Here is a 26,626-nt window from a genome sequence, read left to right as displayed (position 1 = left end):
CTGCTCAAAATAAGCAGCATGTTTATATGGGCTCCCGTGTAAGTTTTCCGCTAGCAGAGCCAGTAAGGGCTCCACTGATGGAAACATGACGGTCCACCTGACTCTAAGTAGAGTGGGAGGACCGTCGGTTTGGCACACAGGGTAGTCCACTACCTTTGTGTCGGTCTATCCTGTTTGCCAAACTCTAAATGAGGCTCATCAGTCCTATGTTGATTAATTATAACGAGTGACTCTTGTGTTGGTTCCAAAAGACTGTTTTATTTTACTGGAGCATTTATGGAGTGTCGACCAGGCCCCAAAGTGCTTTATGGAACAAGATGCATAGATAAAAAGTGAGACTGTGGTAACATGCAATGTGAACTGTGGACAGTAAATGCGTGCAGGTCCTTAAAGGATCAGAAAAGTAGTAAACAATCTGCAAAGTACAAAGGTATATTACTAAGGGCTTCCTGAAGAGCATTTTGTCCAATTTCTAGTGACTACTTTGCTCAGATGTAAGAGCCCTGCTTTTTTTCCTGACTATTAGTCATCTACAAGATGGATGGTGTAGAAGGGCTTCAGCCATCTATGGGTTGTTGAACATCGAGATGGCTTATTTGGTCAGCTTCCTATTCAATATCCTTCCATATGCATTCAGCGCTGGTCTTCGTGACGCAGACCTGGTTCTTTTTCTGGTTCTCAGCATCGCCGCCTTCATACCGCTCAAGTATGCATGTCTTTGGTGCTGGTGTGCAGGGTTGCGAATTGCATATCACGATCTGTTGAAGATATAAAAAACAAAAGCCTGGTCACCAAACAAGCACAAAAGTAGCCACCAGCAGTGTTCAGATTTTAAAATGTACTTTATAGTAGATTGAAGAAAAAACTTCAAGCATAGTTAATACCAAAGTTGGCTTTAATTAGAATATTAAAAAATAAATCTTTTGTCTCATTAGAACATGTAACAAAATGTGTCCTCACTCTACAAAATGAGGTGATCAAAAGAGCAGGAGCTGATATTTAGTACAAGTGCCCACAAATAAAGGAATCAAGACATGACTGTTGAGATAATTTACATAATAATCCACCTAAAAAAAAGAGCTAATTAAGTTCAACAACGAAGACATGTGCAATGGAGTTCTGGCTCTGAAATAATGTGATTCATTTTCAGAGTGCCAGGAGATCATGTACAGCTATGAACAATTGTTGAAAAGCTCTAGCCCACTTTTGCATGTATTCTCACTTGGAGATGAGCATTAATTCCATTCTTTCCTGTGTCTTCCTGGGAAGTTACCCATTAGATTTTCATTGTGATACCTACTGGTGGAAAACACTGTGAGGCAGTGTTTATATATCCAATGGATGCAAAAGTCGTCATTTTTTACTCCCAGGTGTAAATGTGCTGCAAATAACAGGCACCTCCCTTCACGAATATTATTTCCTCCATGGAGTTTTTTGCAGCCGTAATTTACTCCCAAGTGTAAATATTGGACAAAGAGGCCCACAGTTGTGATTATGACACAGAGTTCTGTGGTGATTAAGATATTGCAGGAATATTATTCATACAGACATCCAAGCTTTCCTTTCCTCTACTAAAGCTGCATGAGGTATTACTGTGAGATTGTCCAAGTATTACAGTATCCTCTGGAAACCATATAGATACTTGACTCCTCTTGTATATACTCTTAGGGATATTCTGTAAAGTGCAGACAAATTCAGATGACTAGAATGGATCCAGAGCCAGATTCCAGCAATGATTAAAATATTAAAAGATCCTATAGGAAAATCGTTTTGGTCAAGGGAAGAGAACCACCTTATTGATATTCGAAAAATTGTGGTAAAGAGATATGCATTTTATTCAGAACATTCTCTCGAGTGTCCCAGGTCTTGTCCTCCTAGTCCATTCTCTTTCCCTGATTATCTCTCAATCCAGGTGTTCTGTTCCCCCTCCATATTCCTTCTGCTACTGACTTTTTGTCCCCTGGTCCCTTCTCGGGTAAGACTCCATTTTGCTATGCTACTTATTTTGTAGCCTGGTTAGGACCCATGACCCAGGGCACACTTACTTTACAGATACATCCTTCGAGGTAAGCTCCCTCTACACCCTTGATTTCCTTGGAAGACATCGCACTCCAGCGGACACTGTAGCTGCAGCTACTCACCGTGAGGAGGCCATTGTTGTTGGAAGCTGGTCAGAGAGAGCGGAGAAAATACAAAAAACTACCATTAGCATTTGTTATAGTAAACCCTCTTACTAACAGTGTGTCCCCAGTTGAAATCTCAGTTTCTTCAATGCATTTAATTGCAGGTGGAATTCAATGTATTAAGACTACTTCAGTGGAAGTATCCTGATACATTGCTTCCTCTGGTTAGCACAGGGCTTCTCCACTCGTTGCGAACACATGACGTTTCCTACACGTGAGCAGTTGGACCTCTGGATCCATGGTGCAGCTACTAACATCCTGCAGGGACTTGCATGCAGTTGCTGGCCAACATTAGCTGTGAAGAGCAATCTGGTATATTTGCCACGTTAGTAATTCATTTGCGCTCTTGTGAGGACCAATACAACCAGGGAAAACGATATGAATGAAATCCGGCTGTGGGCTCTACTGCTTAAGGTGAGAGGCAAACTCCACTCCACAAGCATACAGACACTGAGCACACCAACAACAGTACCGAGCAGTCTTTTTTAAAAGGGAAGAGGTGTGGCACAGTGGCCAGGGCAGCTGACTCTGGAATCTGGGGGCTCACAGTTCGATCCCCGGCACTGGCGGCAGATCAGCCCAGCACCATGTGACTCTGGGCAATAGCTTGCTTAATCTTCCACAGTGCCTTGACACCCTTGGGTAATTGTTTGCGCTTTACAAATACTGGACTTATACAAAAACAACTCATATGACAGCAGAACAATATAACTACTTCAGTTCAGTCTCCCTGTTTTTTTACCTGTAACCTCAGAAATGCTACTTGGGCGCCAACTCTAGCAATGAGGATTACATAGCTATGAGTCCAGCTGATGTCTTATATTACATCTAGTCATGTACCGGCGACACCCAATCCCCCGCCCTCCCTACCTAAGAATTTCAGCAGAAATAGGAACAAGTCCATGGTTATTCTGCAGATCTGATGATTTCTCCAACTAACTCCTGAACTCAGGTGAAGTTCATACCATGAGACAGACTTTTGGAAAGACATCATAATGAATTTGCATCTCTTGTTGGCACTTTCTGCCAGCTTGCCTTTAACATTACTGGCAACACAATAGCTAACATGAGAGGGAGTAAACCCCTAGGGATTGTCACATATGTGAGTGAACTGATTATGTGGCCCCTTCCTAATCCAGGGAATGGGTTTTTAGACTCAAATTAAGACAGCCTGTACAGGTGGCCTGAACCAACTCATGGCTCAGAGGTGGAGATCTCATCTGTATTTCAGTGGTGTACATAGCTGAGGAAGAAACTCTCAATGATGGATTATGGGTGCATGCAACACTGAAATTATTGATGCCACGATGTGGGAACTCAGAAAATGAAGTGCCATTCTCTGCCAAAAAACTGGAACTGGCATGTCTAGGAATGAATTTGGGATTAGCTAGGTCTCACTAACAAAGACTGACTGCTTCATCACTTAATACTCAGTCCTGCGCTCCCTGAAAAGAGATAATTGGCTTCAGGACTGGTGTCACCAGTCTTCTGCTGATGTGCGTGGCTCTACTAAATGGGGTTTAGGGATTGCAAGATACGTTTGAATGTCAATAGGGAACTTTCCTCCAGGAGCCGGTATGTATAGATCACCCTGAGGAAGAGAATGGTACCTGGACTTTTAGGAAAATGAAAGCCGAGTTGGGGGAACTCTTAAAACTGTAAGCGGTTAACAGGAGCCTAAAAGACCAGTCCTGGACATGGAGGGCTCTTCTTAGAGAAGCCAGTGCTGCAGAACTTGGGATAAAACTATAGACGTGTTACTCCTGGAAGACTGTAACCTCCCAGAAAAAAATGCCAATTCGACAGCTTCAATTTGAATTTTTCCTTCTCTGATCTTTTCTGGTGGGAAACATGTGCTTCTGGGCTGTCTGGCAAATAGCCGCTTTTGCAGAGTGTTTTCACATGACAACTTGCCATGCTTAAAAAATATGACCAAGTTTAATGGTAAAACCTTCCAATGGGACCTCCCGCCAGCTTCTCCCTGACCCTGTTCACTAGCGGGTCAGTCGCAGTGGGTGTCATGTTTTCAAAATATCCTTTATTTCCAATTTGATAACGTTGAGGGACTTTTTTCTATGTGTTCCTTTGTAGTACTTTTTTTTGCAATTTTTTATATATGACATCCAATTCTCTATATTTTGTGACTTTTTTCTAATTTGTTGTTGGTGTTTTTATCTAATAAGGTTTAGGTCTCTTAAGTTCTCTATTAAAGGTATCAGCATTAGGCCAATTTCCGTATTTGATTTGATTTGATTTGTACATGTACCAGTTTTAGGAATGCATTTTCTCTGGAACAGGCATTTTCTTCCAAGCTTCCAAGGATGATTCTGGTGTTTCTCAGAGGAACCAGTTTGCAATTGTGGGTCAACATGTTTGGTCCTTGTAGAATCCTAGTCACACCACAAGTCAAGAGTTCAGACTCTAGGCTCTAGCTGAGCACTGTATTGTTCCCTTGTGGCCCAGAAGGACAGGATTAGAGCAGTCTACAGTATAAGAAAGGACTAGAAATGCAACAGCACCTTTCCCTTTGCAATATAAGAGGTTTCTTACACATTTGAGGAGGAGGAACACATTGAAAGCCTCTGCAAATGATGCTATCACATGAATATTGTGCCAAACATAGCCTTTGTTGGGAATATTGGGATTTGTGAATTTCGGACCAAGACTGTGAAATTTAAATGCAGAGATTTCAGCCTGTGCTTCTTTGCACGCATTAGAGCACTTGCCACTGAATGCAGGCGGGGACTGAAAGTGGGCTATTTCCTGCGTTCAATTCTGTGATTTTTCTGACACTAATCTTCTGAAGTTCTGACATATAGCTGTATATAAGACCTTTACAATGCTAACATCTTAATAAAGCTGTGGATGGTGGCTAGATCCATTTATTTAGCAGCAGCGACAAAGCAGTTATCTTTCCTCCCTTGTAACATAAAGCGGAAATTATCTGAATTGTTGATGCACATGAGACAACTCTTGGACCGCATGCCCTCTAGACTAGAGAACTGTATTGCAGCTTAGACCCCTGTGTCTCCAAATCATACACTGGTGGTCATTCAGTCCACTAATAACACTTTAGTAAGCTCTGTGTTACACATATGTTATTAGTGGTGCTGGCAAACCTTTATGCATGTTGGGTGAACGTGAGAGGTGTGTGCTCAGGGATGCACAGGGGTGTACAAGATGGGTGCAGAGCTTTCAGACTGACTTCTGGGGAACAACCCAATAGAAGAGTTGCAGTAAGTAAAATGTACCCTGTTAAAAACTGCTTAACGCTACATTCTTCAGCACCCCACCAGAGATGTCTGACCTGCGATCAAGTAGTCAACGTTGAACCCCTCAGGATTGTGATAGTATTCGCAGGTGCTCCCGCTCATCGAATCCATAAACGTCTCAGTCTTCCACGCCTGATCGCCTTTCAGTACCTAGCATGAGAAGAGAATAATAAGGTTGGGGTCATCTGCACATTAACTGAATACATTAACACATTGTTTGCAGACAATAAAGTCATAAACGTCTTTTGCCCAGTTTTAATGACCTTTATTCGATTATTGTGATATATGTGTTGTTCCAGTGGCTTGAGGGCAAAAGTAGTAGAACAGACAGCAACACTGAATCCTTCCTCTGGACACACCTCAACATGTCTCAATATAATTTCATAAACCCTTGCCCTGGCTATAGAGGCTTAGTAGTCAACCACTTACCATCTCCAAACGTCTCCCTCAATACTCACACCTCCAAAGTGCCCCCTCCAAAAGTCTCCTGTCTACCTGATTCAATTCTTGTTGCATCCAAAGCTTGATGATCACTTCTTTCAATTGTTCATGTCATTCTCCACCAGAAGTAGGATTTATGTGGTTTTATCAATCAATCAATCTTTATCTTTATTTGGTTTCTTGCTCAAAAACCATAAAAGCACACACATTATAATACAAATAAGAACTTTCTGGGATAAAACACGTGCCAATTAAAATAGTAACCGAGATCGTGTATAGAGGCCAAGATAGAATGAACACCAGTCTCACACAGGCAAAGTCAGAAAAGTAAAAATAACTGAATAAACATACATTTGCAATGCAATAGGTCTCGCATTTATGCGAGTTTAAGCTATTGGCATTTTAAATGACAATGCCTTTTATTTACATTTTAAAAACCAAGACATAAATAAAAATCATTGTCATTTACCATGCCAACAGCTCAAACTCACGTAAATACGAGTCCTATTGCATTGCAAAAGCTTGTTATAAGTGGTTAGGTTGTTCTTGCCGATGACAGAACAATGCCAAAGTAGTTACGCATTCCATTGGTTAGTACTTGCGCTCTTTTCCCGGTAAACATAGGATGTAGCAAGAGCACTTCTGGTTGCCTTATCAGCCTATTATTGCAGTTTCAGGCTGCTTGGGTTTGCGTTCCGATTTCGGTCTTAATGTGTACTGTTGTAATGCAAGGTAGTTTAGCAAAAAAACGGAATAATTATATGGCCGTCTTTCACTAACTTTAGATCCACCTAGTATAATTAAATTACAGAATGTTTGCTACCTCGGATCACGAGAATAAAATGGATACTCTTTCGAAGGAGGTGCACTTTCAAACTACACTCCTCAAACATGGCAGCAAAGGTTTACTTCTGTGGAAAGTAGAAAGTAAAGTTGTGAATCACTTCTCATCAGCATCACACAAGCTGAGTGGCACAGTATGCTAATACCGACGTAGCCAAAAACGTAAGTATTCCCTTTTCGCATCAGAGAGCCATCGGCAACACTGTACTGAAAACTCTTCTACAGACCTGGTTGGTGCCCAGCAGACATTCCTGCATGAAAATGCACGAGAAGAGGGAGGACATAGGGCAATCACTTCCCTAAACATACCAACTCCTGACCCTCTTCAAATCAGCCAATGCAGACAAAGAACACAATTGCCTGAACACAGCAGTGATTTCCGATTAACACATTTCTCCACTACAACAGGCCCTGGCTCCAAAGGCCAGCCTTTTGTTCAGTGAGCTCCGTGCACCCCTCCAACCCCCAACGGCCCTACGGTGGGATCCATCTTGGCATAAAGGATGTTGGGGCATATCATCAAGAGCATTATCACCGCTAAAGCGGCAATATTCCTATTGCCCTATAAACAAGGCGGCGCTAACATGCATTAGCGCATGTTAGCTGCCGAATTCCCACTGCCTGGCATCTCAGCGATAAACATCGCTAATGAGATGCAAAGTAGGCGTGGCTGGGAAAACAACATGGGAAATTATCGCTAAGGCAGCTTTGCGATATCAGCAAAGAGCCTTAGCGATAATAATCATCGCGTTAACTATGCCTTAACGCAGGAATTTAAAGTCTGTTAAATTCCTGACTAAGGCATACCTAACATGGGAGGTGGATTATGGTGATACGACCACAGGGTCGTATCACCAAGGCTATCGCCATTTTGAGTACAACATTGCTGGTTTTCCAGCGATGTTGGCCAATTTCCCTGGATGTCACTGGAATATTATCGTCTTGGACTAACGCGTTGTTGATAACGCGCTAACCGGGCGATAAATTCCAGCGCTAGACGGCGATGAATATAAAAGCACTAAGCTAAGATATTTATCGCCGTCTGTTGCTGATATGCCCGTGGTGTTTGTGAAAACTCTCCAGAGCATAGGGAAGTGCAGCAGCACTGGGGTGTTTCCAGGGAGCAAATGGACTCTGGACATGCACGCGCCACTCTGGCTTTATACAGCCGATTGGAGTGGAAAAGAGTAAACTCTTCCTTGTTTCGTCATGGCTGGTATTTTATAGAAGGGGAAATAAATTTGGGTGCAATTTTTTTTTTTTAGAGCACCTGGTGCTTTCAGACAGGTAACGTTTTCGGGGCGTTAACCAACACAACTGAGCTGGCATTTTATACCAGGATTTTCAAAAAGGAAAGCACATTTCCACAACCAGAGACACTGCTCAAACGCACAGCATTTAAAAGGCAGTAATGTAAAAGTACCGGAAGCGGAGCCAATATTGTACAGGTACAAAGAAATGCAGGCAATGAAAAACAAGAACAAAAAAAGTGTTCACACGAGTCCTAGCTAAACAAGCATTGGCAGGTCTCGCCTTTGGGACCTTATAAGTGTTTAGCCATGCAACAGTTGATGTTGTTGCAGGAAGGATATTGTGCTGCATAACTAAATACTTATAAGGCCCCAAAGGCGAGACCTATTGGCTATGCCAATGCTTGTTCATGTTGAAGGGAAGGCCGCTGTGCCTGCGTGGATAAAGAGAACCATGGAAAAAAGGTTTGACATAAAGGCGCTCAGAGACAGAAAGGAGTGATATCAGAGTCAGTATGCCCATCGTCACAATAATGGTTTAGGAAAAAAAGAAATTCTTACAAGGCGAATGGGTGGGAGCACGTGTAATGGGGGCATGTCAAGAGAGGTTGTTGGAATTAACCAAGTCTCTCCCAACTATGGTGGGGAGCCGGGGGACAGGCGTGAGGTCACATCGCTCACCCTGGGCCAGGGGTTGACCTTGGGTGAGAGTTAGCCGCCTAGGCAATAACCCGGAAGCACTTAATTGCTTACAGTGTCACGGGGTGATGTACATGCCCCTTGAAAGGATCTGTGACATGGCGGGCTGGTCTCTTCATTCCTGCTCGCCGCACAGGACTCCACGCTTGGATCTTGGCTCCTCCCCACACCCCTGGAGCACAGACGCCCCACCCTGACAAGGAGGACACTGCCTGGCTGGCTGTTGACTGTCCAGAACACCCAGCCCTTTGTGAGTTGCACAGGCTAAGAGTTGTTTTCTTGCCCGACTCAGGAGTGTTGTTTGAGTCGCAATGGCGGCTCTCGAAGTCGTTTGGTGCTGAGGTGCAGTTAGGCCTGGGGTTTTTTGGTACTGGTTGATCGGATGTAAGGCAGTGGGGTGTGTTGGGGTTGGGGGGGTCTGAAGGAATGCTTTGTGTAGTAAAGACCTAATGGCAATACCCTCGGGCAGCGGTGGGTACAGTACATCTAGTTAAAAGTTTAATCTACTGTTTTTTAACCTTTATAGTAAGAAAGACTGCTAGCTCTCCTGATTGGAGCATTTAGTTTTTTTGTGATGTCTTGTGTATTTTTCCTAATCCTGATTTCACCTAGATTATGGATGATGGATAATGCCAAGATTGTTATTTTAGTATTCCCAAGTGCCCCTCTCTGTGCTGAGTGCAGCGAGAGGTCATAATCTCAGAGTGTCCAGTCAGGGGAGGTATAATCGAAGGTAGGACATGCTTCACAAACATTAAGGAGCTTCTTTCAACTTAGACTGTCTAGGCTATGGGTTCTAAAAAACTCTGCAGTAAATTTTCCAAGGATCTCATGATAGAAAAGCGTAACTTTTGGAAGTTATAAAAATATGATAAAGAGAAAGCGCACGCCCTCACCGGGACTGTCCCCCGTTGGTCCGCAAAAGGCGGATTCACGCCGGAGTTTCAGGCTATTCACATGAGATACATGTACAATGAATCCTAAAACAGAATGATTCACATAGAGGAAATCCTAGAAAATTGCCATCCCTTGGCCTCTTGTTAGCCAACATCAGACACCCCTAACTGTAAGAGTATTAAAATATGCTTTATGCATATGCAAGCACACATAAATGCAGCAATGTTGCATATCATGCTTCAATTGCAGCATAGCCTGACTGCATAGGGTGTGGCGCTCTAAGGTGGGCTGTAAAGGACAGCTTTTTGCACATTTCAGTGTACTCTTCTGGTAAGAGCTAGGATATTGTTTAGCAATAAGATGTAAATGAAAAATAATGACGTGCTTATTAAAATACTAGGTCTTGTAAAGAAAAATGTAAATGTGGAAAATAACACAATACTTGGTGGATAGTGAGTGCATGACAAAAATGCTTATACTACGTCAAAAACTGTAAAATTCTCCCCAGTGGATTTCTGCAGGTTCTAACCTTTCCTATCTTCACTCCGTCTTAGTGCCCTTTCCTAAAAGGAGTGATACCTCTTAGGCACCAGAACACGGATCCATGGTAGCAGGTCATTTTGGTGGAGGATTTGTGCTAATTTCGATCGTTCCCCATTTCCATTTTTTTAGCCATACTTTGAATACTGTTGTCATCTATGTGTGTTTAAACTATGCCTTCATGTTAACGTAATTCTAAACCAATAACATCTTTACTCTAAACCAATAAGAACCATATTTTCCTCTGACATTCATTAAAATGGTAATTGTTTTATTCCTAATTTTATAGGAAGCATTTCCCTGCCATGTCTTTTATTCTCTTTGTATTGTTCTGCCATAAACTTGCAATGCAAAATGTAGGGGAAACAAGTAACCATTGCAACTGCTTGTCAAGGCCAGACCAATTGGTTTTGCCAATGCTTGTTAATAGAAATTGTGGTAAAGCTTATTCAGAGGCTCGCTAGTAGCAAGCAACCTGTATTCTACCAGCACGCTTAGGATCTATATTAATTCTCAAACATCCCGTTTCAATTTCCTTCTCGACCTTATTTTCCTTCTCTTTTAGAAATCCATCTTTCGTGTTTGCATTCTTTCTCCTCTCTTCACAATTTACATAAATCTCAATTCTCTTCTATTTTAGGATACTTCTCTTTACCCGATATTCCCTTCCCTCATTACATGTTCTGTCTCGTTTACTCCCTATTCATTTTTCACTTACTCTCAGGGTTCTTTCAATTCTGTACTTTTCAATGTATACCTTTCTAGTTGGCTCTTTTCTTCTTATGCTTTTTATTTTCTCCCTGCTCTTTTTTGACTTTCTTTCTCTCTGCCTCTTCTCTCCTCTTCTTCTTTCGCTTTCCTCTACTTTATCTCATTTCAACTTCGTTCAATTTCTTTCCCTTCTTTTTTCTTTTTCTCCCCTTCCCCTTTTCCCCTTGCTTGCTTCTACTTTTTACTTTGTCTCACTATCCCCTTTCTCTTTCATTCTCTCCTCCCTTCCCATTACCCTTTTCCCATGTGTCTCTAAGGCTATCTCTCATGCAGTAATGTCATTTGGTCTTGTCCTTTATCCCAAACATTAAAAGTCAAAAGATGGCGGTCACACCTCAAAAGAAACTCTGTGTTCACTGTCTTTAACACCTTCAAGGTGGAAATAATACAAAGCTATCCAGTTATGGCCACATCTAGTGTCTTCGCCAGTATTTATTTATTAAGCAGCACTCCATTGGAGAACATATGTTTTCCTACATTCTCCCCTGCGTTTTCCTCTACCATAACACCCTACCAGTTCCTCTCCTTTCCGCCCCCCCATCGCAGCTTCTCGGACCACAACCTCACTGCCACCCCTTCCCTCCATCCCACTTTTCAAGTGAAATTTGTAATTTTTTTGTTTACATTTTTTATTTTGCATAAAGTCTAAGAAACTGAAAAGTGCCGCCATATATACTTGTTTTTTTAGTTTTTTCTGTACTGTACTAAAGTTGCCACATTACACCAATGCATTAAAAATGGCAACCATGCATCACACTGCATGTGTATGCAATCTTCATGCCCCATGTTTGTGCATGTGTCTACACAGCCATGTGCATCAGTATCCGTCTCAGAATGAGTTTTCTTCATGAGAAACCCATTGCAAGATCGCCAGTCTAGAGTGTGCATGCATCTAGCGATTGGCACAAATCACCTCCAAAGTCAATAACTTGGCCTTTTAAAGCCAAGATGTATTGTGTCTGCTAAAGCCTATTTTATGTGCTGTTAATGACAGAATAAAATGGCCTTCATGCGGTGCTTTACATCCTAATGTTCCACTCCAAAATAAGGGCCTGATTTGAATGTTGGGTCTTTTCACTGTCCATCACCACCAGGCAAACCCTTTATCCCTAAGGAGCTCGTTGTTTGCCGTAGGACAAAGTTCCAATGCTTTTACAGAAACCTCCTTGGCAGATGTTCCTGGGAATGACAGAAACATCTGTCGGTCCGATCAGCATTTCTAAGTTTGGCAGTCAGGTCCTCCGCCAGGGCGATGGAGTACTTTACTTTGTTGCCATGGCGCAGGACAACCGGATAGCCAAAATTTAAATTGAGCCCTTAGTTCTCCATTCTATGTGTACCCCAGTCAAATACAGGGCTTCCTTCTTCTAACTAAGATATTTAGTCAGATATATTCTTCAAATTCATCCAAGTGGGAGATTAGTGAAGATGTTCAGTTGGAGGTTAACGGTGGTGTTTGGGTTTGTGATCAGCCTGTGGCTGCTACTGGCCCCCGGCTCAAACAACAGGGAAATGGTCTGCTTTTGTTTTGATTTCCCTCTACTAATGAAAGCCATACTGTCAAAATAATGTGAAAAAGAAAAAACATATTACCTTTTCGATTTGAACTTTAAAGCCCTTCACCACATCCGTAGGGCTGGATCCGTTCTTCTGGGAGGGTTCCAAGACTTTAAGTTGGAGTACTGTCAGACAAAAAAAGAGACAATGAGCACCCAATTACCATCCCAAAATCTATTAAGTAAGGAAGTATTACCATCCCAAGGAAGATTTCTATCACTACCTGAAAGACTAGGGAAAAAACGATGCCAATTTCATCTAGCTTTCTGGCTTTGTTCTGTACTGGCTTTGGGAAGAAGAACTAGAACCTGGCCTGATTATGTGGAAGTGCAAGAGGGGTTCTCTTAAAGGGGCAAGAGTCCTCTTTGTCCAGTCCTCCATCTTTCAAACATTCACCACGATAAGCATTCTAGAAGGTTATCTTGTTTGTTGATGTCATATTGGGGTTTGAGAAGTATTGTGACATTGTTCACTGGATGGCCATCTTTCAAATTCTCTCTCCTTGATCATGTGAAATTTCAAAACACTGAAAGATGACTGTATGCAACATGCATGCTTCTCAAAAATTGGTTTGGTAGGAGATGTGTTTTCAAATATATCCAGGAGGGCTAGATTCTTGCTTGGAAAAGCCTTGTGATCCTGCACAGAAAAAAAGCACTCTAAATTGTAAGATTAATGTGTGAAAACTCAAAGTAAGTACTAAGTGATGCATCTAACAATCTACATGCACTGTATACAATGACCCCAATAGGTATTTTGACTGGTATGGCTTTTTTATTAGCCCGTTAAATGCCTCATGAGCTTGAAAAACGAGAGGGAAGGAGCACCTATTGTCAGACAGTTATCAAGGTTACCTCCTCACCTGGCAACTACCTCCTCGCAGCTCTGTGAAGCCGTGAGGAGGTAGTTGCCAGGCGAGGAGGTAACCTTGATAACTGTCTGACTATCGACCCCGATGATGAAGCATGCCACCAAGGATCCTTTTGATGGGTGAGGGGTATTTTAAAATAGCTGTGAGCTTTCCACCATCGTAGGAGACACACATATCTGGAGGAATACTACTTTTCTTGTTTATAAGGGTGGATCCCTTTGTTTATATATGTACTGATTAGAGGAAGATGAATCCACCTCTTATGCTCGTTTGAGCACCACCTTTTCACTCCCCCTTGGTTTTTTTGATTCCTGCTAAAGTGCCCATTGTGTGCTGATCCAGACACATGATGAACAGTAAACCCTGATAAAAAAAGAACCAACCCCCACCCAGGCTAATAGGGCAACGGGTTCGCAGCAGCCAATTAAAAATTCAAAACATGAGGGAATGCCTCTCCAGTGCAGCAGTCAGGGCTGGTGGGTAAACCCCTACGTGGATAGTCTGTGTGGTGCCTGCATCCTCAATTATATGTTCTTTGGGCCTCTCCTGAGATGTATCAAGCCTGATGACATGCTCTCATATCATACGATGGTATCAGCAGTCATTTGAGTAACATCTGGTCCGTCCTGTAGTTCTGATTTTATGTAAGCCAACAAATTGACCTTTGAGACATCAAGACATCAGTTAGCTCACAAGCTACCATGAAGTTCCATCCCCGCAACCACCACTGCTCGTTTCATGGCTACATATTCTCTTGTTGTTGAAAAATGGCCCTCTCTGAATGGTCACCCCAAACTTTTTGCCTTCCTTCTCCTCTTTTTTTAAACTTGTTTTTCTTGACTTTAGGACTCTGAGCACTTTACCACTGCTAACCAGTGCTAAAGTGCATGTTCTCTCTTTTCTAAACATAGCAACATTGGTTCATCCCAAAATCGCATATTCAATGTGCGTATAAGTTCCTACTAAAGTTCACTAAATATGCGCAGGGCCTGCAAGTTAAATGTTGCTAGTGGACCTGCAGCACTGATTGTGCCACCCACTTAAGTGGGCCTTATTCATGTCTCAGGCCTGCCACTGCAGAGGTTGTGTGGCAGTTTTAAAGTGTCATCTCAACCTGGCAAGCTCAACCCCTTGCCAGGCCTAAACCTTCATTTTTAATACATATAAGTCACCCATAAGATAGAGCCTGGACATCCCCAAGAGCAAAGTGCAGCATATTTAAAAAGTAGGACATATACTTTTGAGTTTTACATGTCCTGGTGGTGAAAAACTCAAAAATTCATTTTTCACTTCTGCAATGTCTATCTCTCCCATAGCATAACATTGGAATTACTCTATTTTATTTTATACATCACAGACCCGGCGCTTTGGCTTCGGAACCGGCGCATCTCCATCATTGCATTGAGAACATTGATGCATCACCTTGACTGTGAAATCAACACCAACGCATTGCTCCGCTGCACCCCACATCTTGTTGGTGCGACTGGGATCAAGGTACTTTTGTTCAGCAGGCCTTGCATGGCTCCTATATCTGGCCCTTGCTCCATTGCATTCAGCCTGAACTGACTTAATACTTTTTAAGATATCTATACCTTTGGAGAGGGTTTTCTTTACCTTGATTCTGGTGGGTCTTGAGAATTAGGACAGGACTATCTATGGTTATAATGGCATTACACATATGTATTCGTTTTGGAATGTTCTCATTGTTAGTCTCTATCGATGCTCACATATGAATATCCTAGGCCATTAAATATATGTCATTTGTCTATTATCAAAAGCCACACTGGTCCCTTAGTTTGCATCTCTTGTGCAGGAAGCCATACTTGGACTTATCCAGAGTAAGCTTTAAAGGGACCTGTGAACTGACCCAGTAAGCTTACTTCGCTTGCACGTGCATAGTGTGTGAAGCACTGTTGGACATGGCCCTCTCTGCAGGACCATCCCCAAAATGTTGCCTTTACCCTTTCTATTTTGCTGAATTTGTTTTTGTTGGTTTAGGACTAAAAGACCCATAGGAATGAATAGGAAGACATTCTCAATTTGCGATTCTCAATTAGAGAATCGCAAATTGAGAATGCAATTTCAAGGTTGCAAGGGTGTCAATAGGACACCCTGTTGCACCCCTGAAATGAGCATGGGTGTACATGTGGCGCACATACATGCCCTAAGGGCATGTATGTGAGTCACATGGCACTTTGAATAATGCAAAAAACTGCATTTTTAAAAGAAATCGCAAATTATCACCAACCTTAAGTGGGTGGTAATTTGCGATTCCTTAAGGCAAAATAGCACAACTTGGGTGCTTCCTACATTGCATTTAAGGAATCGCAATTTGGGATTCCTTAAATGCATAAGCAAAATATGGAATCGCAAATTTTGCGATTCCTTATTTTGCATTTGGGTTTTTGTGTGCTACATAGCACACTGCCCAAATTGCGATCGCAAACGATGAAATTCGGCGAATTTCAGCATTTGCAATCGCAATTTGCCTACCTACATATGGCCCTATGGGCCATATGTAGGTAAAGTGTGTTTTGCGATTCTCTAATTGCAATTTTTAGGGAATCGCAATTAGAGAATTGCAAAACGCAATGTAGGTAGGATTAGCAAAAATTTTTGCGAATCCCACCTATTCCTTATTTGCGATTCTCTAATTGAGAATCGCAAATAAGGAATACCTTGCCATTCATTCCTATGGGCTAAAAGGCCCATAGGAATGAATAGGAAGACATTCTCAATTTGCGATTCTCAATTAGAGAATCGCAAATTGAGAATGCAATTTCAAGGTTGCAAGGGTGTCAATAGGACACCCTGTTGCACCCCTGAAATGAGCATGGGTGCACATGTGGCGCACATACATGCCCTAAGGGCATGTATGTGAGTCACATGGCACTTTGAATAATGCAAAAAACTGCATTTTTAAAAGAAATCGCAAATTACCACCAACCTTAAGTGGGTGGTAATTTGCGATTCCTTAAGGCAAAATAGCACAACTTGGGTGCTTCCTACATTGCATTTAAGGAATCGCAATTTGGGATTCCTTAAATGCATTAGCAAAATAAGGAACCGCAAATTTTGCGATTCCTTATTTTGCATTTGGGTTTTTGTGTGCTACATAGCACACTGCCCAAATTGCGATCGCAAACGATGAAATTCGGCGAATTTCAGCATTTGCGATCGCAATTTGCCTACCTACATATGGCCCATAGTTAAGTGACTAGTGTAGTGCTGTGAGGCATAATCGTATACGGAAGGCGGTAAATCTTGCTTACATGACCCTGACATGGAAAAGGCAAATTTAAAGTGGAATATGCGCAGTCTAAAGAGAGTTAGCCAATAGCAATATGTAGGGTTTTAATCCACCCTAAATATTGCTCTATACTGCGTGTTGTTGAGACTTGGGCATATTTGACAATTGTTTCTTTAGTCTGAGCCTTTCTAGATGAATATTCATACAGTGTTCCAAGATGCAGTCATTGACGCATAGCTTATGTTCTGGCCCAATTATACAGGGATTTTCTTATAGTTTAAGTAAACCTAGTTTTTTTAAAATTATTCTTTCAATTATAAGAGCCATGAAATTTGATCTGCCCTTTCAAGTGACAGTCAGTCAGTAATGCATGTGCTAGTTAGGCGGGCCTCGGGTGACCCCCAGATTTTGACCCGGAGTAGTAAAGGGGCTAAATCAATCAGATCCTCCACGTATGTTATCCTGAGTTCCTTCTAGCATATTCAACCGCCTGTGCCTCCCGATACTTTCAATAGCGAGTAAAACGATTTTCTACTCTTTGAAGAATACTAGTTTTACTGTAGCCCCATAGCCTGGAACCATATGTTCTCACCATGATATGTTGCTCCTATACAAACTCAGCATTTCTATGATTGGTTTGCTTTTGACTTTTGAGCAAATCTAAATATGGCCTCAATGTTCCTACTGAAGGACTGAAGACTTAATGTTAAAAGTAAGGGTGGGCGTAGTTCGCGAAGTAGCACTTCGCGAAGCTACGCAAAGTGAAGTTCACACTACGCGAGCTACGCGTAGCACTTCGCGGACTGCGAAGTAACATGTTCGCACTGTGCAAGATGTTGTTTTCAATGATTGCTCAGTGCGGACAAGCAACCGGCACTGTGCAATCATTGAAAATGGCATCTTGCACAGTGCGAGCTGTAGTCTTCTGCTGCTCGAGTAGATTTTTCCTCGAGCTGCAGCTTTCTCAACGCGAACTGGTAGTTTCTCATCGCGAGCGGTCGCGAGCATACGCGACCCCTCGCAATGAGAAACCTGACCTTCTCGCGTTGGGAATCTCGCCGGGAGGTTTATTTTCCATGCTCGCGATCGCGAACAAGGAAAAAGTCTCGCCAGGATGTCATTTTGCTTGCTCGCGGTCGCCAACTTGACGTTGAGGACCGCGAGCAAGCAAAAAATGACCGCAGCACTACGCAACACTACGCTACGCGTGTTCGCACTGTGCTACGTGCAGTTCGCGTAGCGCGAAGTAGCGCGAACTTCGCAAACTACGCGAGCGTAGCGTAGTGCTTCGCCCAGGCCTAGTTAAAAGTGATGTCCAACTAAGTGACTGAATAAAAATAATTCCTAAATAATTAAAATCTTTCACCTTTACTAAGTTGTAATCTCCCATTTTAAAAAGCTTGGGCTTAGTGCATGGGTGACCACAAGTCATAATATAGGATTTTTAATAATTTATTTGGATGTCTAGGTCATTCATATATGCAAGGAATAAATCTAAAAGGGTTGCATCCTGGATTTCACCAACATAAAAGCAATCACTGGCAAACCCAGTAGGTCTCACCTTTGGGACCTGTGGGCTTTGTCAATGTTTTTTTCTTTTAGCAATGCCGTATAGCATCACTGATAATGTGCAGCATACCTAAAAATAGGTGTGATCATATAACTGCAGTGGATGTGTTAATTTGTTGGTACATTTGCCTTTATTTTTATTTTTATTTAACAAAACATAGGCCTTTACTTTTCTTTTTATTTACCAATTCACAATGGATCAGAAAATTGAAAAACAAATAGCGCAAAGGCTTCTTTTCAAGGAGGAGTGATTGGGGTAGCAACACGTGGTAATGTAACATGGAGGAAGATACACAGGGGAAGCAATATGGAGGGTGGGGAAAGTAACACAGAGAGCTAGGATCATAGAAGCACAAGGAGGGTGGGCAGAGAAGGAACCAGAGAACAGTGGAAAAGTGGAATGCTGGGGAAGGTGGGGGAGAAATATTTGGGCAGTGCTTAACTTGAGCTGCAGGTTGCAGGTGGGGCCCACTGGTACTTATTTTTTCCTTATAAAACTTTGATCCAGAGCGGAGGAAGAAATACAAAATACAAAAGGATGAAAAAAGAAGGTAGAGAAAGATGGAAAAATAGAGACAATGGGAGAATTGAGGAATAAAAAAGAACCATCAAGACTGAGATAAAGGTCAGGCATTGCCTGGCAAATTGCCTCACTCATGCCTCAGATTATAGAGGCATGAGGGGTAATCAATACTCCACAGTCTTTGTATTTGGCACCGCAACCTTTAATAGTGTCAGCTCCAGCATTTACAAGTCCATAACTTAGGCATCGTATACAGGCAAGAGAAAGCAACATAAGTGGGGGTGGAGGAAGAGAAGCAGATGAGACAGATGAAAAAGACACTCACACTCATGAAGTGCTTAAGATAAAAGAAAAAAACGGTTGCTAAAAGTCAGCAGTGGAATTTATAAATCGCTTTTGGTTCACCTAATGATCCATGCCCTCCATGGGTTTTAATTGCTAGCTTGAAGATGATCAATCTGCTTCTGAATCAATTATTCAATAGTTTCATCCAATCAGCCACTGTCAACTTGCTGGAAACCGGCCAAACTAATTAATTTACTAAAAACACACTGTTGGCAGACAGTACCGTGCTTGGTAATTTCAGGCAGATTTCCCTTTTACCTGCGGTGTCAAAGACATTGGAGAAGCTCATGAATGGGCAGCTCTCCGAAAGCTTTGAACAGGGGCAGCTGTTACACTACTCACAGTCAAGATTTAGACCGAATCAGTACTAGTGGAGTTAACAGGTTCCATCAAGTTGGTACTTGATCATGCAAAACAGGCTGAAAGAAAGACATCGGAGTCAGTGGTTCTGTTCTGGCATGGGTTGGCTCTTTTCTCACCAATAGAAGCCAGTGTTTCTGGATGGCTCTGTATGCTTCCAACCGTAAAGTAACCCATTTTGAAGTCCCACAAGGATCTGCTCTAAGCCCAACTCTTTTTAACATTTATATGGCTCCTTTGGCCTCCTTAGTTGAGTTCTTTGGGGTCCGGATAGTGTCATCTGCTGATGACACATTACTTTTTCTTTCTATAGAAACATCTGTCCTGAAGGACCGAAGACATTTAAGAACTGTCTGGTGGCTGTTTTCAGTGGATGTGGGCTAGTAATTTACAATTTAATGCCAGAATACAGAGATCTTGTTGTTTGGCTCCCTTCCCACATATTGGAACATGTAGTGCTAGTCAGAAAAAAATGCGGTTGTTCATCTTTCTCCCACCTTGCTGCACTGGAGTGGAATGCCCTTCATCCAAGAGTGCATCGAGGGAGGAAAATTGCTTACGGCATCATTCAAAACCTGCTTCTTCAATGCAGCTTTTCAGTGAGGACACTAGTGTGAGAGGGTTCAGTTGAACATAATCCTTTTTAGCACCAGGACACTCTGTGAGTAGCCTTGCACTCTATAAATCCCCGATAGAATGATTGATTGATTGATTGATTGATTGATTGATTGATTGATTGATTGATTGATTGATAACATGCCAGTCACTCAAAAGTTGCTTGAGATGATATGCTCCAGTGGAGTGACAAACACAAGATTGAAAAGCTACAATACGGAAAGCCATTGAATAAGAAGTAAGCAATATGAGTGGCATTAAAGCTAACCAGTGGTAAGCAATGAGCAGGCTAAAACCCCAGACAGGCCCTTGGTAAGCTTGGAACAGCTGTGCTGTCCGATTAGCTCTACCTTAACAAAACAGTGGTGAACAGCAAAAATATATTGTTGGGGTCTCAAAATTCACACACTTAAACATAGTGGTCTCTGGCACTGTAAGGAACTACTTAGTGTATGGATGTGCTCCTTGTGAAAGAGCCAGCTGATGTCACTCACGGTGATGTTAATCAGTAAATGAAGTCGGCTGACCCATTGCACTGTACTGCATGCTGTAGTTAAAAGAAGAAACATGTGAAGGACACAACAGCAGATGAATGGGTGAATAGTTCTGGCTGAGAACCCTAAATAGAAGTATATTAAATATATAATTTTAGTAAAATCAAAGGGTCTTGCCTAATGCCAGACATTAAAAAGCAACAATTTCTTAAAAAACAGAAGTAAAGAATATCATTTTCTTTTATTTTTTTCAACTCACCAATAGCAGCTGTATCGCAGTAACTGTTCTGTAGAACTGGAGGGGCACATGTGCAAGCCTCCACAGGGCTAGAGATCTCCAGGAACAGAAGACCTGCCACAAGCAAGATACACTTTCTGGGATCCATGGATTTCCTGAAGGTCAGCTGTTGTACCTCTGCTGGGATTGTTCTAAGGGAGACAGGAAAATAGGAGAGCAAAATTGTAAATTTTAAACAGTTGAGGTTGGGTACAGGTGGCAAGATGGTACCCTTCCCTGCACTGTCACAGAAATACCCAGCATTCTAGGGAATATTCTAACTGTACTAATGTTCTCGTATGATGTGGGCTTGCACTGCAGGGGTAATTAAGGTGGCCAGATTCACTGGAGTCTTTGTGGTCCTTGACAGAGGTCATTTGTGTTGACAGCTGTTTGTAATATCCTCAGGCTGCACAGACTAAAGTACACCCTCAGGGACAGCCTGCCTTTCTGTGAGGAGACTAGGAGTTATGCAGCTTGATTCTGAAAACTACTGAGAGGCCGGAGGCCCTGATTCATGAGTCTATGGCCAGTGGTTTGCAGCAATGGCCACTTAGTCCATTGCTAAGGTTCAGCTGAAGTGTCAAAGGCAACAGGCCCTACTTCTCGAAGGGGACCTGTGGGTAGAAGAAGGGTCAGGGAGCGAGTGCCTATTGCACTCTCCTTTCCGGCTTGGCCATCCATGCCTGCACCCGGTGTCCAGCAATGCATCAGTTCTGGTGAGGAGGGCTACTGACGCCGCCAGATGTACCCCAATATCCACTCCACATCTGGGACCTGCACTGAAATGTAAAGGTCTTTAGGGCCCCATATATGTCAAAGATTAGATACACATTTCTACCGCTTTAGGAGATGTTGGAATGTGAATCTATAGGGCATTGTTCATATATAGCATAGAAATGGAGCATGAGACGGCAATGCAGGCCGGGGCCTCTTCTGTTTCCTGCCAGCATGACGTCATCCAGAATCGCAGCCCTTTGGTAGCTAAGAGCTGCTGTAGGAGTACGAGGGTGGATTAGGAGAACATTTAAAGGCATATCTACATATTGATGGACGCCCTGCAATCTGCGCTACCATCACCACCTACACTAAGACAGAGGCTGGGGTTATTTCTCATACATGTACCGAATCCTCCACACAGTATAGTGAAATAAGAAATACACACATTCCCTTGTCCTGATTATAGAAGAACTTCTGCATGATGTTACTAAATATTATTCCACACAGAATTGTATATGGGTAGGAGCCACGTGTTACAAAGACAAACAATCAAAGATATACTTGTTACTGATAACAGAGTGGCACACAAGAGCTTCCTTTGAAAATGTGATGTATTTGTGTCATACCTAATGTTATGATGTAAGAGGCTTCCTAACAGACCATGCCCATGTGTTACAAGGAGGAGAAATCTTAGTCAAACAGATGTATTAATAGCAGGTTGACATACACATCAGCGTCCTATACACACCCACTGTTTGCATATGTGGATGCCAAGGGTGAAGACGAAACCCAGCTGCAATACAGGCTTCAGACTCGTCATCAGGTGTCCCTGCTTTCACTCTGCAGGAACTAATGTTGCATCAGAGCTGGCACCTGCCTCATTCTCATACCTGCCAACTTGCAGAAAAATCTCACTGTTTGAGGAGGGGGTAGAACCTTGAAAGGGGCGGGGCCTCATGCCAAGAAATACCTATGAGGTTTCCCACCGCATCGCCAAGCCCCCTCCTCTGAAAAAAAAAAAATGCTTGCTGAGGCTGGTGCCAATGTCCTGGGTTTTTGTTGCACACCTTAATGGACATCAGAAAACGAGCTGGAAAACCACTACTTAAAGTCGTTTTCAGCTTGTTCTTCCTGCTACCTTGTGATATCGGCTCCTCACTGCGGGACCGTGTGATGGGAGCCAATGTCGTGTGACACACGGTGGCACAGTGTGTGTTGGCACGTATGCATTTACATTCTGCCAAGTCCTAATTATAACCACTGGCATACCTTAACGCACCCACTTCTGCACCTTCTCTTTATAGTAGGGTGACCAGATTCTCAAAACAAAAAACGGGGACATGTCATAGACATAGAAGTAGGACTATGGTTTGCAGTAACCATCGACATTAAAGTAGGACTATTTGACAGCTGTCATAGACATAGAAAAAGGACTACAATTACAGCTCCCTCCACAGACCGAGATAAAGCATTACAGACAACAAATCCGCGGTCTTTTATTGGCAACCCTCTCCTTCACACAGCAGCATTAGTACTTTTTATTACATTTACACTTTTAAGGACTATAGCATATATTTGCCAAAAATCAATAAAACATCACAGGCTAGCAAACGCCAGATTTAATAGCTTTATCAATGCTCGTTTCTATAGCTGCACGTCAGCACCACATAAAGTACAACTCACCAATGTTGCTTTGTTGCTCATGACAGAAAAGCATGGGAGGTACACTGCGGAATGCTAAATTGCCAAATGGCAGCCATGGACCAATGTACAAAAAAAATCTTCTCTCCAGGTATTACTGCCTTAGGGTCTTAAGGGTGGCAAAGGTTGGCCGACCACACTGTCCTCCCACATTTGCGTGGTCACTGCTGGGATGTCATGTTACCTTACTGGGGTATGTATAGTGCACTCTAGCCATTGGTATCATCTCATAGTGCAATAGTGTGAAGACCTGAGCAAAAAGCTCGAGCAGCGCTGCTCGCCTCTCCCACAGGCGTTAACCCTGCTCCTTTAAGTCCTTTCCAGCTAAACAGTTTGCCGTGATCTGAAAGGTCAGTCAAAAGGTCAAGTCATAGCTTTGATATGGAGAACACAAAGCATGCATCAATTGGTTATGAATAAAACATGCAATGAGCAATGCATTAATCCTTGCACGGTATGCATAAGGGCTACTGAAAAGTTTGTATGGCTATGAATACAAGCTACAGGATTAAGAAATATTGTTTTATCCAAAGAAGAAACTTTGGCTGGCACGATGACGTGGGTGGCGCTGCGTGTAAAATGTCTCTCTTCAAAGGATTTCCCTTCTTGCTACAGCGCTCACCTCAGCGACGACACATGCCGTAAACAGTGCAAAGAGAGCATGCGCGCGCATGCTCAACCGGAACAATGAAAAACAGGGACATTTCTGTGCTTAACGGGGACACTGTTTGAAAACAGGGACATTTGAGTCACTTGGAGAAAAGTGTCGGGACACGGGGACATTTCCCCAAAAACGGGGACCGTCCTGGGAAAACGGGGACGTCTGGTCACCCTACTTTATAGGCAGGGACACTCGAATTATGCGGCAGAGGAGGACCAAATTATGTGGCAGGGTCAATCAAATTATGTAACAAGAAAAAGATAGTTATACAACATAATGCCGCACATTTTTGTAGTAGTATTAGTTCATTATTTTGTCATTTTTACACGTGGTAATAATGCCTAGGAAAAGAGTTCACCATATTAGTAAAACTTAAACTCCCAAATACAACAATAAGTAAACTCAAGATGACCAGCCAACCTTTGTGAGAAAGGTTCCGGTGTGCAGGAACCCAACTCTCCATAATTTTTGTAATTATTTATGTGTTTGCGCTTGAAACAAAACATCTTTTGCTAAACTCTGCAGATTATGTTTTCGATGATGGATTACGTGGCAAATGCTACAAATACATAATCATGCGAAACCCACTGCAACTCCACGGGCACTGTAAAGGCCCCTCGAAGGGTCTGATTGTGCGTTTTACGGATGAAAGATAACACGTCAGGGTGCCTCCCACCCTGATGAACTGCCTTCTGCCAAATTTAGAGAGGATTGCTGTCCCTGCGGCCATTACCGTACAATGGTTCCTTTTAGTGTGCAGGTGTTTGCTAGACAGCCCTCATCAGATTTCCCGTCCCTTCACAAACATTTTATTTTGTTTTTCAGAAACAAACTCACAAACCTGCAATTTGTTTATGAAAAACAAAAAACGAACAATCCCCACCCCTGATTCACCATCCCTTTTGTAATGTTCCGCTAGTGAGATAACTGGTAGAATGGAGTCAAAGGACGCACCCGTGTGCAGCAGGTGTGTCCTCAATATGTTACCCGGCCCGGGGGTCTCGCGTACCACGTGGGTCACAAGTAATACATGTGGGTGCGGGCAAGTGGGGCCAGTTTAGAATCACCTGCACCACCACTGCTAAAAACCAAGGGGCATATTTACAAGGGCCATATCTCCGCCTTTTTGGCTTTTAAAGCCAAAAAAGCAGAGATGAAAATATCGCCCTATTTACAAGAGGGTGATAACATGCATTAGCGCATGTTAGCACCCTTTTACCCGACGCCTCCCTTTGCATCTCTAGTGAGATGCAAAGTGGGCGTCACTGGGCAGTACAACCTTCTAAATATCGCTGATGTACACATCGCAATATTCACAAGGCTGCCCACGCGTTTTAGCAGACGTTAGTTTTTGGAGAACACAGCTGTTTTCTCCAAAAACTAACATCTCTAAAATGCAGACTTAGCTATACTTACCATTGGGGGTGGATTATGCTGATACGACCACAGGGTCGTATCAGCAAGGTTATTGCCGCTTTCCATGGAACGTCGCTGGAAAACCAGCGATGTTCTATGGAAAACATCGCTATCGCTGGGAAATTATCGCCATTGCGCTATGCGCTGTTAATACAACGCTAGCATGGTGATAATTTCCTGCGATAGCAGGTGATAAAATGACTCACGCTAAGAGCGGCCAGCGATACTTATTGCTGCCGCTTGTTAATATGCCCCTGAGCCACTTGTCCTGAGTGCTTTATTCCTAGGCCTGCCGGCCACACCTTCCCTGCAGTGCAGCAGCCGACTGCTGCTCCCCGGTCATCGCAGCGCCAGTCAACACACATTTCAATAACTACAACATTTAATATAAAATGTTCTTGCCAGTTTATTAAAATAGCTAGCGGTGCGGAACAGTGCTGCTAAACTTGAATACGGCTGTACAAGTTTGACCCACTTTCAGGAGCACCACAACATCTTGACTGGCTGAACTGAGTCCTAGTGCTCAAGCAGGAAGCAGTACACAGCCGACTGTTATGGCCTATAGGACTTTAGTTTATATATTTACTTTCTCATATATAGAGAGAGAGAATAATCTCCTTCAGAATTATTGCCCTCTGCTCAAAGCGTTAAAAGCTGTTATTTTTCCATCACGCAGTCGGGGGTAGAGTTGAAGCCAAATTGATCTCCTCATAGGCAGCACGTTCTAAATGCAAAGTACTTAAGGATATATACACACACACACGCAGATTTATATTCACACACAAATATATATATATATATATCTCGCGCCGGGACACTCCTCGGAGTAGCTGTGCGCATTAGAAGACTAGCTAACATAACATATATATATACAGACCTTCCTCACCTGTTGCTTCAAGCTCGAGTCAAGTGCCTCAAAGTCTGATGGTGGGAAAGCTTTGCGTCCTTTCAGGAGTTGACTGGATTTTGAATGAGCCAGAAGTCCTTTTATAAGACAGTCAGCATTGAGCAAGCAGGCTAGGCGTTCTCCAGTGGGAGAGGCTGCCTGGAAGCACCTGGCAGAGATCACCATGCTGCTCCTCCCATTATGACACATACCCAACATAAACTATGGAAAAGGTCAGGAAAACAGCAAGGTACTAGAGGCTGGCTTTAGAGATGTTCCTGATAAAGAGATATAAAAGACAATAACAACAAAGGATAACAGTCAGGTAAACTCAGTCAAATTACATGGAACATACCTAAGAAGGTTAAGGTAGAATTAAAAAAAATACTGAAGGTAAAATGAAACAAACATTGTCAAAGCAAGTAGGGCTCACCTTTAAGGTCCTGGAACTGATCTATTAAGTCTGGCAGTGTGTGCTTGCTTTT

General features: G+C 42.7%; 1 protein-coding gene across 2 annotated transcripts; it reads right to left on the bottom strand.

Moving 5' to 3' along the window:
* Positions 1–240: 240 nt before the first annotated feature.
* Positions 241–26,242, bottom strand: LOC146796833 (metalloproteinase inhibitor 1-like). 2 transcript variants are annotated; one of them, XM_085630239.1, is made up of 6 exons: positions 26,142–26,242; positions 20,740–20,909; positions 12,490–12,578; positions 5,491–5,605; positions 2,046–2,167; positions 241–758 (listed from the first exon to the last, which is right to left on the bottom strand). In XM_085630239.1, exons 2-6 carry the CDS (start codon positions 20,864–20,866, stop codon positions 609–611), a joined length of 603 nt encoding a protein of 200 aa, XP_085486365.1. In that variant the 5' UTR covers positions 20,867–20,909; positions 26,142–26,242; the 3' UTR covers positions 241–608. The 2 variants fall into 2 exon arrangements, with proteins under 2 accessions (XP_085486365.1, XP_085486366.1); XM_085630240.1 differs by having other exon boundaries at positions 26,133–26,218.
* Positions 26,243–26,626: the final 384 nt, after the last annotated feature.

The sequence above is a fragment of the Triturus cristatus genome, chromosome 10 (genome assembly GCF_964204655.1).
Source record: "Triturus cristatus chromosome 10, aTriCri1.1, whole genome shotgun sequence".
Taxonomy (NCBI): Eukaryota; Metazoa; Chordata; class Amphibia; order Caudata; family Salamandridae; genus Triturus; species Triturus cristatus.
The sequence above is the reverse complement of the archived record's forward strand: the minus strand, read 5'-3'. Positions and strand labels throughout refer to the sequence as shown.